The sequence below is a fragment of the Lampetra fluviatilis genome, chromosome 16 (genome assembly GCF_964198595.1).
Source record: "Lampetra fluviatilis chromosome 16, kcLamFluv1.1, whole genome shotgun sequence".
In the NCBI taxonomy this organism is placed as follows: domain Eukaryota; kingdom Metazoa; phylum Chordata; class Hyperoartia; order Petromyzontiformes; family Petromyzontidae; genus Lampetra; species Lampetra fluviatilis.
This window is the reverse complement of record NC_136290.1, coordinates 10,096,544-10,111,129: the sequence shown is the minus strand read 5'-3', so window position 1 is coordinate 10,111,129 and position 14,586 is coordinate 10,096,544. Positions and strand designations below refer to the sequence as shown.

Sequence of the window (14,586 nt, the reverse complement as noted above, 5' to 3'; positions counted from 1 at the left end):
GATGTATGCAGAGTAAATGTATACCTGGGCCTCAATTCCAGCCAGTTCCAGCCAGGGCTGTCTGGGTCAGTGATGCAGAAAATATTCCCGCTCCCTGCACACCACATCTTGTATACCAATCACTGTGGCTGTGGCTACCAGCCACGTGTTGCCTACTCCAGCCTGCTCGCACCCAGAAAATATTAATATGTTAAAGTATTAAACATATTTATGTGTACACACACAAGAACATAGACTAGGAATCCCAGAACAACATTGAGGGTTGCTTAGTGGACTAGCGCATCAGCTTGTATTTTAATGAGACACAATCCAGCATAAATATTTAATTTAACAAAAATCAATGCATTAACCAAGGGCCCAGTATTACACACTCGCAGCTTGTTGAACCTCTAAATGTAATCGAATTCATTTTGGTAACATTTACAACTTGTGCTTGCAGATCAATGGCCGGTCACTTTGGTAAGTGGCGCACAGAGAACCATTTGCCGGCAACGCACGGCCGCCACACCGCAAACTCGCAGCGCTTAATCCCTTTGGCGGTAACGTCGATTAATTTGTCTCCCGTGCAGAGCGCGACGCTTTCGATACCTTGTTCGACCACGCTCCGGACAAACTCAACGTCGTAAAAAAGGTAATTTTTAAAATCGGCCTCCCAGAGGTACGGCTAAAATGTCAATTGCTTGATATATCACCGGTCGGTTTAACACGGTGTGATGATGAACATGGTGTGAAATACGTGTGGTTAACGCAGAGTTGATTTCTTGCAAAAGGTTTCTAGTTGGTGTTTGAACATCTTAACATCTGTTTAATTGTCAGAAAGGGTAAAACCTATGTTTTTATACTTTGATACTGGCAAAAAGGTCCCATTTTGTAGCTACTCACCCCGAGCTATAGATGCTCTGATAGTGGCATTGTCCTTGTGCTGTCCACCTTTTGGTGTTCTCTGGTCTGACTCTGGGGTTTTAGTGCCAGAAAAGAGTAAAACCTACTCTTTTTTTTCACACGTTTCGTGAGTTGGGCAAGGTTGTACGACCTTAGCAGAAGAGTCGATGGGAGAAAACTCCGACATTAACCATTTTAAGAGTTTTATAACTTAAGAGTTCATATTTCAGTGTCTTACAGATAATCTTTCGTGATTTTAATTGAGGACATTAAGAGAAATAGCAGAACATTCATTTTACTTTATTGAAATCGTTCAGAAATGTATTGCTTTTGCTGAATTAGAATAAGTGTCATCTGTGACCATAATTAACATCAAGTTTTCTTTCAGTCTCTCATCACCTTTGTGAACAAACATCTGAGCAAGCTGAACCTGGAGGTCACAGAACTAGAGACCCAGGTAAGGTGCTATTACAATTACTATTAAAGGTGTTACAGATGCTATTACAATGACTACTACAAGTGTAGCAGGTGCTATTACATAGACTATCATAGGTGCTATTACAATGATTATTACAGGGGTGGCCAAAGCTCCTGACCCTACAAGCAGGTACACCAAAATATTGATACAACCGAAAGTCGCAAGGCACACATCTATCACGTGGGGTGATCACATGGGGTGGTCACGTGGCCAGTTCACTCAAGGTGGAGGCCAACTGATTAGCAAAGTCGCTAGGTATCGTGCGAAAGAAGTTCAACATACATGCATACATTGAATGTAAAAATCTGCGGGATAAATCCCTGGGAGTACCCATGTCTGGCTCCGGTGACACAGACGAGTGGCCTGGGCCGCTGCTGCTTCTGCGGATGTTTTTCTTATTTCCCACGAATTTGTATTATAAAATGTATTGCATTACCTAAAACCGCACTTGAACAGCCCAAGACACTCTTACGGCTCACAAGCTGCGGTTTGACCACCCCTAGATATTTTGATATGGCGTGCGATTGCAAGAAGTCCGTGGCCTGGGATGAAAGGAGCGGCCATTATAAAAGTACATTTACAGCCACAAGTTTAGTGCATTATTTATTTTAAGTAAATATTATCTCAGGTAAGAACTATTACTTTAGGTAAAGAGAACAAACTGACATAATTTATTTCGGAGTGGATACTGATAAAACCGAACAAGAACAACTGTGGAAAGGAAGTAATGGGAGAATGTGGGGGAGGCTTTTGCCCACAGGTGGGAAGTTATAGGCTGACAACGACCTTCGCAGAGCTTTCCAGCAAAATATAAAAAAAACATGTAATTTGTTGTTACAACAACAAGGAGGATTAAATTAGAGAAATTCCAAGCAAATCTGGAGGGAAACCCACACCACACAGGATGCAGACCTTGATAACTTTCCAACTGTCTCCACAATGCAGGAATCACTTGCGTGGAGAGTAAATGTACCGGTGACACTAAAGTTACGTGTGCAGCGGTTACACGTTTAGGGATTCAAGCCTTGCAACGTCTAAGGAACCCAGTGCATCTCACTCAGAGGTCGCAAACGGGTTTTGATTCCTTACCCGTACCCGGCCGCACCAGGGTCGCAATCGGGTACCCGTACCCTACCCGATACCTGGCTACCCATACCCGGCCGGGTATCGGGTAGAGTACGGGTACGGGTACCCGATTGCGACCTCTGGGATGAAGCCATGTTGCAGGCGAGGGTAGGTTGATTCTAGGAACTTGAATTGTGAGAAGAGACAAGACGTTGGGAAATGAGTGACAAATGGTTACTCACCAGTGACTCACGGCCTACCCGTACCCGGCCGCACCAGGGTCGCAAACGGGTACCCGTACCCGGCCGGGTACGGGTAGTCGGGTATCGGGTAGGGTACGGGTATCGGGTACCCGATTGCGACCTCTGATCTCACTACAGCGTGGCCACATAGAAAATAACACGGTTTCACGGGGGTCATTCATTCATTGCATTCGACGACACCACACACTATTCAGTTTGCCCCTTTGTATCCCTGCAGCGCGAAAGCCAAAGGTGCACCCAGACTCCGGTCAGTGTGGGGGCCATCCTCTTAAACTCCGTTGCCATTGTCGTTGCCCACGCAGTTTGCGGACGGCGTGTACCTGGTACTGCTCATGGGTCTGGTTGAAGGCTATTTTGTTCCCCTCTACAACTTCTTCCTCACCCCAGACGGCTTTGAGCAGAAGGTGAGAACGCGATACCTTTAGGGCCCATCCCGTATCATCGTGGTGTTCATTTACGGCATTGATGATGATGATAAAAAGAATCATTGTACTTGCATATATACTGCGACCGTTACGTGGCCAAATGGTACAACATTTGCCACTTGTTGAAGATGTTCACGGTGCAAATTCAGCGGCCGCCCTCATTATTACCGCGGTGTTTAATAACCGCAATACTACGCACCCCCTCTGCTGCACAGTGGACATTAAAGATGCCCTTGATGTCATCCGCAAGAGTAGGCCCTTGTGTGCCGGCGTCAAGAGTCCAAATTTTCCAACTCCCAAAATGGCGCGCAAATTGCTGAATTGGGATTATACAGAGTGCTCATCGCATCGCCCCCTTCTGGCAGGCACGTGTCCCGGGTCGCTCTTGCAAATTAAATTATTACCATCCCTTGAAGTTCCCACCCGGTTACACAAAAGTTCCCATAATGTAACGAGACATCCCAGAGCGCGGATCTTTAGATCTAGGGGAACCCCTACGAGCACCTTGTCCATGATGAGAACATTCGGATGAGCGATTCATGGTTGCATTTCTATGCCTGTGGCTAAACGCTGAGATTAACGTAACACGTAGGTTATCACAGCCAATAGGATTCACGATTGATTCCTGTTAGACCCAACAAAACAAATTAATTGTACATCAAAGATGAACCTTTGCAATTTATAAAAAAAAACAAAAATCACAAAAAGCCCAGCAGATAACACCCAACAACTTCCAATTCATGCTTATCCCACAACCCACTGCCTACATGAATTAAGTAACCTAATAGCGAAAGCCAATGGTCCTTACCGATCAATTCTGCTTTGCGGCAATGCCCCAACGTAACCTAACACTCACTTTGAGAGTGACCCTTCAACAAGCGGCAGGAAGTGCATCGAAATACGCAATGATTAATGCAAACCGGGAAGCCTTGTCGAGTTTCAGTTCCTGTTCCAGTGCGATCATCGTCCTCGACAATAGGACGATAATCCTGGGATAGAGGAGGGGGGGTAGAGGAGGGGGGGCGAAGAGAGGAGGGGGGTAGAGGAGGGGGTAGAGGGGGGATTAGAGGTAGAGGAGGGGGGGAGGTAGAGGAGGGGGGGGTAAAGGAGGGGGGGTAGAGGAGGGGGGGGGGTAGAGGAGGGGAGGGTAGAGGAGGGGGGGGGTAGAGGAACCCACGTGGCTGATGTCCAACGACTGCCTGGCCGCTGACCTCTGCACAGGTGCACAATGTCTCCTTCTCCTTCGAGCTGATGCAAGACGGCGGACTGTGCAGGCCCAAGGCTCGGCCAGAAGGTGAGAACTTTCACCACACACACACAAACACAAAGATCCCCCGTGTAGCCTTAACAGACTGTTGGAGCAAGTGCTGTTAGCGAGCAGCACCTATGAAGGCCACCACTGTGGGACGCGAGGGGGTGGGGTGGCTAACACCGCCTCTGTTTCCCCAGTGGCGATGTTTTTACACCGCACTGGGTGCTCATTTGAGGTCGAGTCGACCTAAGCGAGGCCCAGGAATCGGTGCAGACAATCGTCACCGGTGTTGGCCGTGAGCGCTCTAACCACTACGCTACCGCTCCTCTGCGTTGTAGGTACGGCATCGCATCGACGACTCGCTGTGTTCACCGTGGGTATAGGCGGATGTGTGAGCAGCAGCAGTGGCGATCTGAGCGTGGGGCGATGGGGAGCGATTGCACGACCACCCCCCCCCCACATACCCCCTTTATTATTGGGTGCAATTGTGAACAATAGCCATATCCGACAGTACACCCAATCGGCGTAATCATTAGTTCACTGCCGCTCAAAGACTCGGTCTCTACGAGGCGTGCGGTGAAGTTATGGGATGTTCGTGTGTGTGCGCACTCAGGGGGCATTTGAAGGCCCAGAGGCCAGAATCGGTGATTTCGCCGACAATGTGTTCATCAGGGAGGCCGTTTACATATCCGGAAATCAGAGTCGAAGGAAGGGAGCGTCTGTCCAGAGACAATCTTCTGGCAACTGGGTGGTGGAGCGAGAGCATGGCTTGGCAGCAGTCCCCCACTTTCAGCATTCATAAAGTTTTTTTTTTACCAGATAAAATATATTCAATTTAATGTAGGGCCATATTTAAGAAGTTTGAAATATTGGGATTGCTCCTGTCCCACCCCCTCTTCCTTGGGGAAGGTTTTAGATCTGCCTCCGGCGAACAAGGTCGGATACGTGTGAACGTCAATGATAATGACAATTAAACGGTGCAATACACAGGGGACTGGACCAACAATGAAGAGCAAACTGATTTTAACGGGGTGGGTGAGGCAGGGCCGGTGGGAGTTAGGGGGGGGATGCTTGACTGTGCTTTACAAAATACGCGAATATTCGTGAGATTTAGATGGCAATTCTCTTCTGTGAAATTATCGGATTTGTAAGCATCTACAGAGGTGACCACTCAGTGCAAATACCACACTGGGTGTGGGCGGTTAATCGGTGAGGACGACCGTGTTGCCGATGGAATATGCAACCTTGTACTGCGATTTCAAACTCGGCTTTCAAGTGTGCGCGGAGGGTCACCTGTGACATAATATTCGTGAGGCTTTTCCCATATCTGCATTGGGAAACACCACACGTCAAAGGTTACAACTCCAAAGTCTGAACGTGGCAATTTTGTTTTTATCATCGCGTTCACAGTCGACACTGGAGTAGAATCCGATTTATAGAAAGTGTTTCTTATTTGTGTGCATTTCCCTTGGGCGCATCAGTAAATTCTGTTATCGACAACTTTGTGTTCACATTTCCTGTGCCCTCTGCGAATCTCACCCGTGTGTGGAAAAACATAATTGCCAAACTTGACCTGTGGTTCACACAATGCAAACACAATAAAACGCCTCTAAGCAACATTCAAGTAATATAGGATTTTGGGATGAGCCAGAACGGCTACCCAACAATTCGAAAAAATGGGGTGGGGGGGGGTTGTAAAAATAACATGTAAACCAGTGCAGATATTATAACCTTTGACCTGCGTTGAACTCATTGCAGATAGTGTAACCTCTGACCTGTGTTGAATTCATTGCAGATATTGTAAACTTTGACCTGCGTTCAACTCATTGCAGAAAGTGTAACCTCTGACCTGTGTTGAATTCATTGCAGATATTGTAAACTTTGACCTGCGTTGAACTCATTGCAGATATTATAACCTTGGAACTGCGTTGAACTCATTGCAGATAGTGTAACCTCTGACCTGTGTTGAATTCATTGCAGATATTGTAAACTTTGACCTGCGTTGAACTCATTGCAGATATTATCACCTTTGACCTGCCTTGAACTCATTGCAGATAGTGTAACCTCTGACCTGTGTTGAATTCATTGCAGATATTGTAAACTTTGACCTGAAGTCCACACTGAGGGTTCTGTACAATCTCTTCACCAAGTACAAGCACCTAGAATGAAGGCATCCGTGTATCAGTTATATCTGTGACCAGGTAAGAGACGAAGGATGAATATGTATATCAGATAAATATTTTATAAGCGAAACCGAAAATTGCACCCAGCACCTCCTGAAATTAATGCAGCCTGCTCATTTTTTGGGAATGTTCGTGACAACAACAATCAATTACAGCCCTTTGTCAATCGTCAATTCACTGCTGGATGATTTCCTCCCCGTGATGTGTCGTTGGTCGTGGGCGTTGATTGAACACACATCACCACGCTGGTCAGACCAGATTGGAGAAGCCGTGCAGGTCCCAGCACCGGCTAAGATAGCATGTGCCACTGATGTCAGTCATGGACAGGAATTTAACTCAGGAAGCCGGTTTCAGTGCACACTGCGCTAACAACTGCACGCCATCACGCCCCCTAATTCAGGATTAAATGCGCAAATATTGTATTTCTAAAAAAAAAAAAAATCTATTTTTTAATAAAGGTAGAATAACACTGATAATTGCTTTTTTACCCTTTTGGCGTCATCTGGTCCAACCCATGTGAGACTAGGCTCTAAGGAAAGCTGTCTCGGGTGTGGACCAATCAATTTCAAGGACAGTGCACATTTTCAGAGTTATGTATTTTGTTTGCATTATGACTGCAGGTATTGTGGTCTATGCAAACATGACTCCTTGTAAAAAAAGGTGTCAGTTTTGTTGCCAGATAGAGGGGTAAAAAAAACAATTATCATATTTTTTACTGGCATATGAGGTTCCAATGGTAGAATAAAACTAGTTTCAAATTGTTGCATTTCTCGAAACGGGATGCAAACAAATCGGAATCATTTGCACATTGAACCTCTAGATTCTGCCACGACTCGCAGGAAAGATTCAACAACACACAGAGAGAGGTGAGCTGCTCACAAGCAGCTGGAAGACACAACTCCCATCATGCATTGCATGCTAGTCGTGTGACAACCACATTGGACGCGAATTGTACAATGCGCTCAGACTTGCCTAAACCCACCGGCTCGATGGAGCCGGTGGCCTCTATTATTGTTTAGGCCAGTAACTTTAAAATAGTTGAACATGTGGTCATCCCAGGCAAACCTCTGTGTGTTGGTAAATCTGCTTGTTTCGAACATGGGACACATTTTACTGGCGTGATGGATGTTCTCACCATCCACAGAAAGCATTGGATTTGGACTTGCACATTCACTTGCCGGTAACATTATGATGACAGTTTTACAAAGCGTTTGTGTGGAAGAGAGTCTATCTCGTCATCCCATCCACTTTATCATAGAAAATTATCCTTGAGCTTCCATACATGTGCAATGCTCGGATTTACCCGTCTGATAATACATTTGGCCACAATACTTAACCTGCTTCTGTCCCTCCTTTAAAACCCATTTTTTCTCCCAAGCACATCCTAGCGTTACTCCCTGCCCCACCCCCCAGCTACAACCAGGCCTAGCCCAATCACTCCCCCAACCGCTACCACTACCCCTATCACTCCCCCTATCACTGCCCCAACCGCTACCACTACCCCTATCACTACCCCTATCACTACCCCAACCCCTATCACTACCCCAACCCCTATCACTGCCCCAACCCCTATCACTACCCAAACCCCTATCACTACCCCAACCCCTATCACTGCCCCAACCCCTATCACTGCCCCAACCCCTATCACTGCCCCAACCCCTATCACTGCCCCAACCCCTATCACTACCCAAACCCCTATCACTACCCCAACCCCTATCACTGCCCCAACCCCTATCACTCCCCCAACCCCTATCACTGCCCCAACCGCTACCACTACCCCTATCACTACCCCTATCACTGCCCCAACCCCTATAACTGCCCCAACCCCTATCACTGCCCCAACCCCTATCACTGCCCCAACCCCTATCACTACCCCAACCCCTATCATTACCCCAACCCCTATCACTACCCCAAACCCTATCACTACCCAAACCCCTATCACTACCCCAACCCCTATCACTACCCCAACCCCTATCACTACCCAAACCCCTATCACTACCCCAACCCCTATCACTGCCCCAACCCCTATCACTGCCCCAACCCCTATCACTACCCCAACCCCTATCACTGCCCCAACTCCTATCACTGCCCCAACCCCTATCACTACCCAAACCCCTATCACTACCCAAACCCCTATCACTACCCCAACCCCTATCACTACCCCAACCCCTATCACTGCCCCAACCCCTATCACTACCCCAACCCCTATCACTACCCCAACCCCTATCACTACCCCAACCCCTATCACTACTCCAACCCCTATCACTACCCCAACCCCTATCACTGCCCCAACCCCTATCACTGCCCCAACCCCTATCACTGCCCCAACCCCTATCACTACCCCATCACTACCCCAACCCCTATCACTGCCCCAACCCCTATCACTGCACCAACCCCTATCACTACCCCAACCCTTATCACTACCCAACCCCTATCACTACCCCAACCCCTATCACTACCCCAACCACTCCCACCTGTGCTCCTGTCACCATGATGACACCACCACTTTTAATAACCCACTCTTTATCTCAACCACTGTCATCGTATGTACAATTGTATGATTGTTGTCAAGCGCTTTGGGATAAGGCGCTACTTATATCCATATAAGATAAGATAATTATCTCATGCATGACTCATTAAAACCAAAATGTTTGCATTTTTCGTTGAAAGTAAATTTAAGAGTCAAATTAACGCCACAGATGTGTTGAAAACGTTTAATATAATTGAAGAGCATTCCTAGTCCACCACAATGAGCATGATGCATGAGAGGGTCAACCTCCTTCAACTTCTATGTATGTCCACCGTGCGCGGTGACTCGTTCGCCGCTCGTTGCAGAGGTTCACGGTTCAAATCTAGCGGCAGCCCCACAGTGCCGCGGTGGCGAGATGTTAACTACCTCGCCTGGTATACAGCAGGTCATGGGTTCGATACCGACCCTAACGATGCCTCTATATTTGGAGTTTGTACGTTCTCCCCGTGGTCACCTGGATTTTTCTCCGGGCCCTCCGGTTTTGCCCTCTGCATTTGTAAACGTGCGCTGAAGAGTATTTGGCTGCTATAAATTCCCACATGATGATAACCCACTTCGGTGAGCTATCATTTGTGGCCAGGTTGCTTCTGAAAAATGAGCTAAATATCTTCTTGGTTCTTTCGGTAAAGTCACCTAGAAGGGAAATAATAAAATAATAAAAATAGAGCATAGTAAAATACAATTCTCACGACGTTTCGGCCACGACGCAAGCAGTCGTCCTCAGGTGAAGAACCAAGAAGATGAATCCCTGCAGTCACGAAAGCTTTAAATCGAAAAATGAGATAAATAGTTGAGTTGAGCTTTATCTAGTAAAATAAAAAGTGTATTCATCGTAAAAATACCACGCGCCGTTTGTTTCACAGTGGACGTTAATGCTCCTGTGATGCCATTGTGTATGCCAGCGCCATGATCCAGTTTTGCCAAATTTCACAAATAACCTTTAAATGACCGAATTGAAATGTAACATGGCAGGAACCTTCTAAAAAAAAAATCACGGTTACTCAAGTGTAATAATAATAGTGATGCCGCTGCTGTAATCAGATAGAGATTTGAGAAAGTCCCCGACGTTCACCAGCATCGCTTTTGTGATTGTTTTTTTCGAATGCTTCAGTCGTGAAATGTTAAAGATCACCCAAGATAGTTGGTAAAAAATGTTAATTGCACACGAGAAATATTGCCATCATTTCGCAAGTAGAATTCTCCAACTGATTATACTTTCGCGGATGCCTTATACAGTGTTCTCTTAATTTGCATCTACTATATTTAACGTGAAAATGTATAGAAAGGTTGACCTGGCATTAAATGATGTAATTTTACAAACAGATGAACCTTCCACTGGAACTGACATAACATTAAAATCTATATAACATCGTCATACTACAAAGTTTGTGTGTGTGTTTTATATGATCGACGTAGTTTAATTATTAATGGATATAACTTAATGGGCACCCTGTGCATTACTATATTTTTTTATCTCTAAATAGGCCTCGGCAAGGTAAGGTAAAAGGTAAAAGCAACGAGCCTACCTTTACCCTACCTTTTACCCTAACCCCATACAAATTACCCGATTACAGGGTAATTACTGGGGTACTACACATGAAGAAGGTTTACAACAGGTAAATGCTAGGTAGAGCGCTTTCTTCATATAGAATACTCTCGATGATTCATATTTTAAATGGAGGCCACAGACTGCGCCACGGAGCTTTTAGTGAGCGGTAAACAGTATTTACCGGGTAATTCTTCCGCGCTACCTTTACCCAACCTTTTACCTTACCCCTTGGCATGTCGACACCTTTACCCTTTTACCCGGTAAAAAGGGTAAATTACCTTACCTTGCCGAGGCCTATCTCTAAATATATGGCATAAAAGGTAAAGGTGCAGCCCTGAAATTGCTCGCTCATGTCACTGCTGGCAGAAAGGCCTCCATCGAAGGAGCTTGCGCTAGCCACTCTAGAGGGTATTTGACTTGACATTTTCTTCCAAGCTTACCAGACGCCTTGGAAGAGGTGGTGGGAGGACCCCATATTTCACCACATCTCGCGTGACCTGCCTTCATCGACTAACTGTGGTGTACCGATACAGGGACTCATCTACTTACGAACGAGTTAGGTTCCAGAGGTCTGTTGGTAAGTCGATTTGTTCGCAAGTCCAACTTTAATAATGTCGATTCTAAATATGTTGTACGGCATGTACACTAAGCACGGGGAATGGCTTTAAAAGTTGTATAATCTCCTGTAGATGTAGATGCCACTACCCCCATCTATTGCGTTGCGGTTGAAATTACGATTCTCGGTCCAAACAGCCAACTGGTGTGGACATACGGACAAGTTTGTTCGTCTTCTTGGTTCTTTCGGTAAAGTCACGTAGAAGGGAAATAATAAAATAATAAAAATAAAACATAATAAAATACAATTCTCACGACGTTTCGGCCACAATGCAAGCAGCCGTCCTCAGGTGAAGAACAGGTCTGTCGGAAAGACAGCGTCTGAATGACGTTCTGAATAACGTTCATTCAGACGCTGTCTTTCCGACAGACCTGTTCTTCACCTGAGGACGGCTGCTTGCGTTGTAGCCGAAACGTCATGAGAATTGTATTTTATTATGTTTTTTGTTTTTTTTATTTCCCTTCTACGTGACTTCACCGAAAGAACTAAGAAGATGAATCCCTGCAGTTACGAAAGCTTTAAATAGAAATGTAAGTTTGTTCGTATCTCTGAAAGTTCGTAAGTCGAGTGTTCGTAAGTAGAGGAGTCCCTTATAGACTTCTGGGTGAACAAAGGTGGGCGGGTTTAAGAAACTTACACCGTGCAGTGAGCCCAGTTCCCCCCCCCCCCCCCTTCATTTGGGGCCCTGTTGCCACCGAACTCGGGGGCCACTGTTCGTGGAACTTTTTGTTCCCCCCCCCCTTCCATTCGGCGATCGGCGCTTTCTGTCAGGCTCGCGTTGAGTTGTAATATAAAGAACAATTTTAAAAAAAACTTAACACCATTGTGTCATCTGCGGCACTAGGATATTGAAGCGGCGATCTCCAGATTTTAAGTCCGGTGTGCTGGTGGTTACATCACAGCAGTGCCCCATTCTAAAACCCATGACGTGTGCCGTTTCATTAAACACGTAGATTGTCCGAAACACATCAATTTGGCAATTTTCCCCCACTGTTCATGTTAGGGATGAATATTGGCAGGCTCTTTGAACAAGCTCCAGTGGACAAAGGAACATTTGCCAACAAGTGAACGGGCCCATGTTTTTTTTAACGTGAGGATTAAACCCCAAAGCTGTGATGATGTTAACCATGTATCAGGCCCCTCGGTGATAGCGCGAGCGGCTAGAAACAAATAGAATTTGACGGCCACGTTCTCTCAACCCTGCGAGTGGGTGGGCCCTAAATGACAAAGTGGCCACGAATTCAGTTCTTTTGAGCTGGTGATCTGGATAAGTCTGAAAATTGTGTGCGTGCAATGCAGTGTTGTTAACTCGATAGAGTGAGCGGCTTATATTCGGAATGTTGCAAATTCAAATCTTGGTCGTGAGTTTAAATTAGCCCACGATTCTTCTGGTGTTGATAAAAAAACAAGTGGTAATTTTTGGGCGAGTGGTTGTCCTATGGGTGGATTCCCACGCCCGCCAACTCACCGCGCCCAGCCCCCAAAGGAGTGTGGAATTTACACCACTGCCTCGCCCAAGTCAAGAGCCACATGGCTCGCAGGGTTACACCTAATAAATTGAACTGAAACTGAACCAACTGAGCGGGAAATCGGTTTGAATAAGTTGTAATTTTGGCAGGTGATTAATATCCTCTTCGTTGATGGAGCCAAATAGTGTGAAACACCGGTGGCGCGATTACAGCGTGTCCTTACAAAGATGTTAAAAAACACATTTGACCTTTCAACGATGCCTCGCAAATTGCATCTCCTTCGTAAAACCTCACAGTTAAACTTTGCACACTGCCATAATACCGCTTGTGTTTATGCGAGGTTTCAATAAATGTGCTATGTTTCGGGTATATGAAGTGCACGGTAACCACCGGGAGTCATTTTACGACCTTCACAGTCTGAGATAGACGATGCCATGTTTGCGCGTTGTTGTCTTACCATTTAGAATGCATTGTGCAGGTATCCCTCGATTTGCGAGCGTTCGGGTTACAAAATGTCGCGTTGTAACGCACTTGACAAATGATGGACACTGTAACATCACGCCTATGCCAAAATCAGCATGCACATTACAGAGTTTCCACCTTTGAGCTCTAAATTAATAATAAAAAAACGGACGTATCACAGGAAGATGAAAGTCTCGTCGTGCCGGTAAAGGGAATAGCGACGCATGATGGATCATTTAGTGGTTTTTGTGCAGCTGACAAAACCTGGACTTTTAATGTCGCCTGGAAGACTCAGAGATTTCCCTGAAGAGCAACTTCCTCAACAAGAGCTCATCAAGAGAATGACCATTGGGCCCAGCAGGACAGGTGGTGACCCTCTATGTAAACATTCATAATGCATTTTATTGTTTGATTATTTATTGGATGACCATGGCATTCCATTGATAAGCACTCTGTTGTCGATTTGAAAGTTGTATTGATTGACATATTCGTGGTAGGCTTGTATTGCGTGAACTACGGCCAAATTTAAGTAAAGCTTCATTCGTACTTGTAAATAAAGGCAGAAAAAAATGTACAATACAATTATAGAATACACTTAGTGAAATGTTTGCAAACTAACACTGGCTAAATAAATGGATGATGCTGCAATGTGTTCGGTCCCATCGTCACGAATGAGCCGATGGGATGGGGACAGATGACGTTCGTGATGATGCGATAATTTTGATATCGTGAAAAATGCTTATTGTATCGCGAAACATTATATCGTCGCAACCTTGCTACAGTAGACACCCGGCTACCCAGATTAACAGGTGGTAACCAAGACCCGGCTCGTGGAAAAGTCCGGCAAGCCGCCTGCTTATGTGATAAAAAAAAACGATACGATATCTAACAATTAAAACACGAGCGGAATCACTCAAATAGCATTTTTTTATGCATGTACCGTTCCATAAAGACTTTGAAATAAAATACAGATTTAAACTACAATGAAAACTCCAATACACTGCTGTCATTTTACAAACATGTTGTGATGGTGATTTTTGTTTTCTCGTGAGCTAAGCGCGAAACACATTTTACACCACAAGGCGGCAGTGCAACACCGCACAGCGAACGTGAGACTCGGGGCAAATCCACACGGACCACCAGCACCATCGCCAACAATGTACAGGTAGTCCCCGACTTACGACGGTCCGACTTACGATATTTCGATCTTACGATGGCGATGGCGATGGCGATAGCGATACGACAAAATTGTAAAATATTTTACATTTCGCGCGGCAGACAAAAGCAGCAGCGTACGAGGTACGATGCTGTACGTTGGGACGCTTCCGGGATGTTCTGTACGCATCTCCCGCCTTGTGTGATGCAGATAGGATTGTTTCCTGAATTTGTTTTATATTAAATTGCAGTTCATA

The 14,586-nt window shown here is 45.7% G+C and overlaps 1 protein-coding gene across 1 annotated transcript in view; it reads left to right on the top strand.

Moving 5' to 3' along the window:
• LOC144936441 (beta-parvin-like) overlaps nucleotides 1-7,039 on the top strand; it is a 29,793-nt gene extending 22,754 nt beyond the window's left edge. The window contains 6 exon segments of the mRNA XM_078863492.1: nucleotides 440-459; nucleotides 570-631; nucleotides 1,271-1,339; nucleotides 2,991-3,092; nucleotides 4,335-4,407; nucleotides 6,457-7,039. Coding sequence (XP_078719618.1) covers nucleotides 440-459; nucleotides 570-631; nucleotides 1,271-1,339; nucleotides 2,991-3,092; nucleotides 4,335-4,407; nucleotides 6,457-6,533 — 403 coding nt within the window. The 3' untranslated portion in view covers nucleotides 6,534-7,039.
• Nucleotides 7,040-14,586: the final 7,547 nt, after the last annotated feature.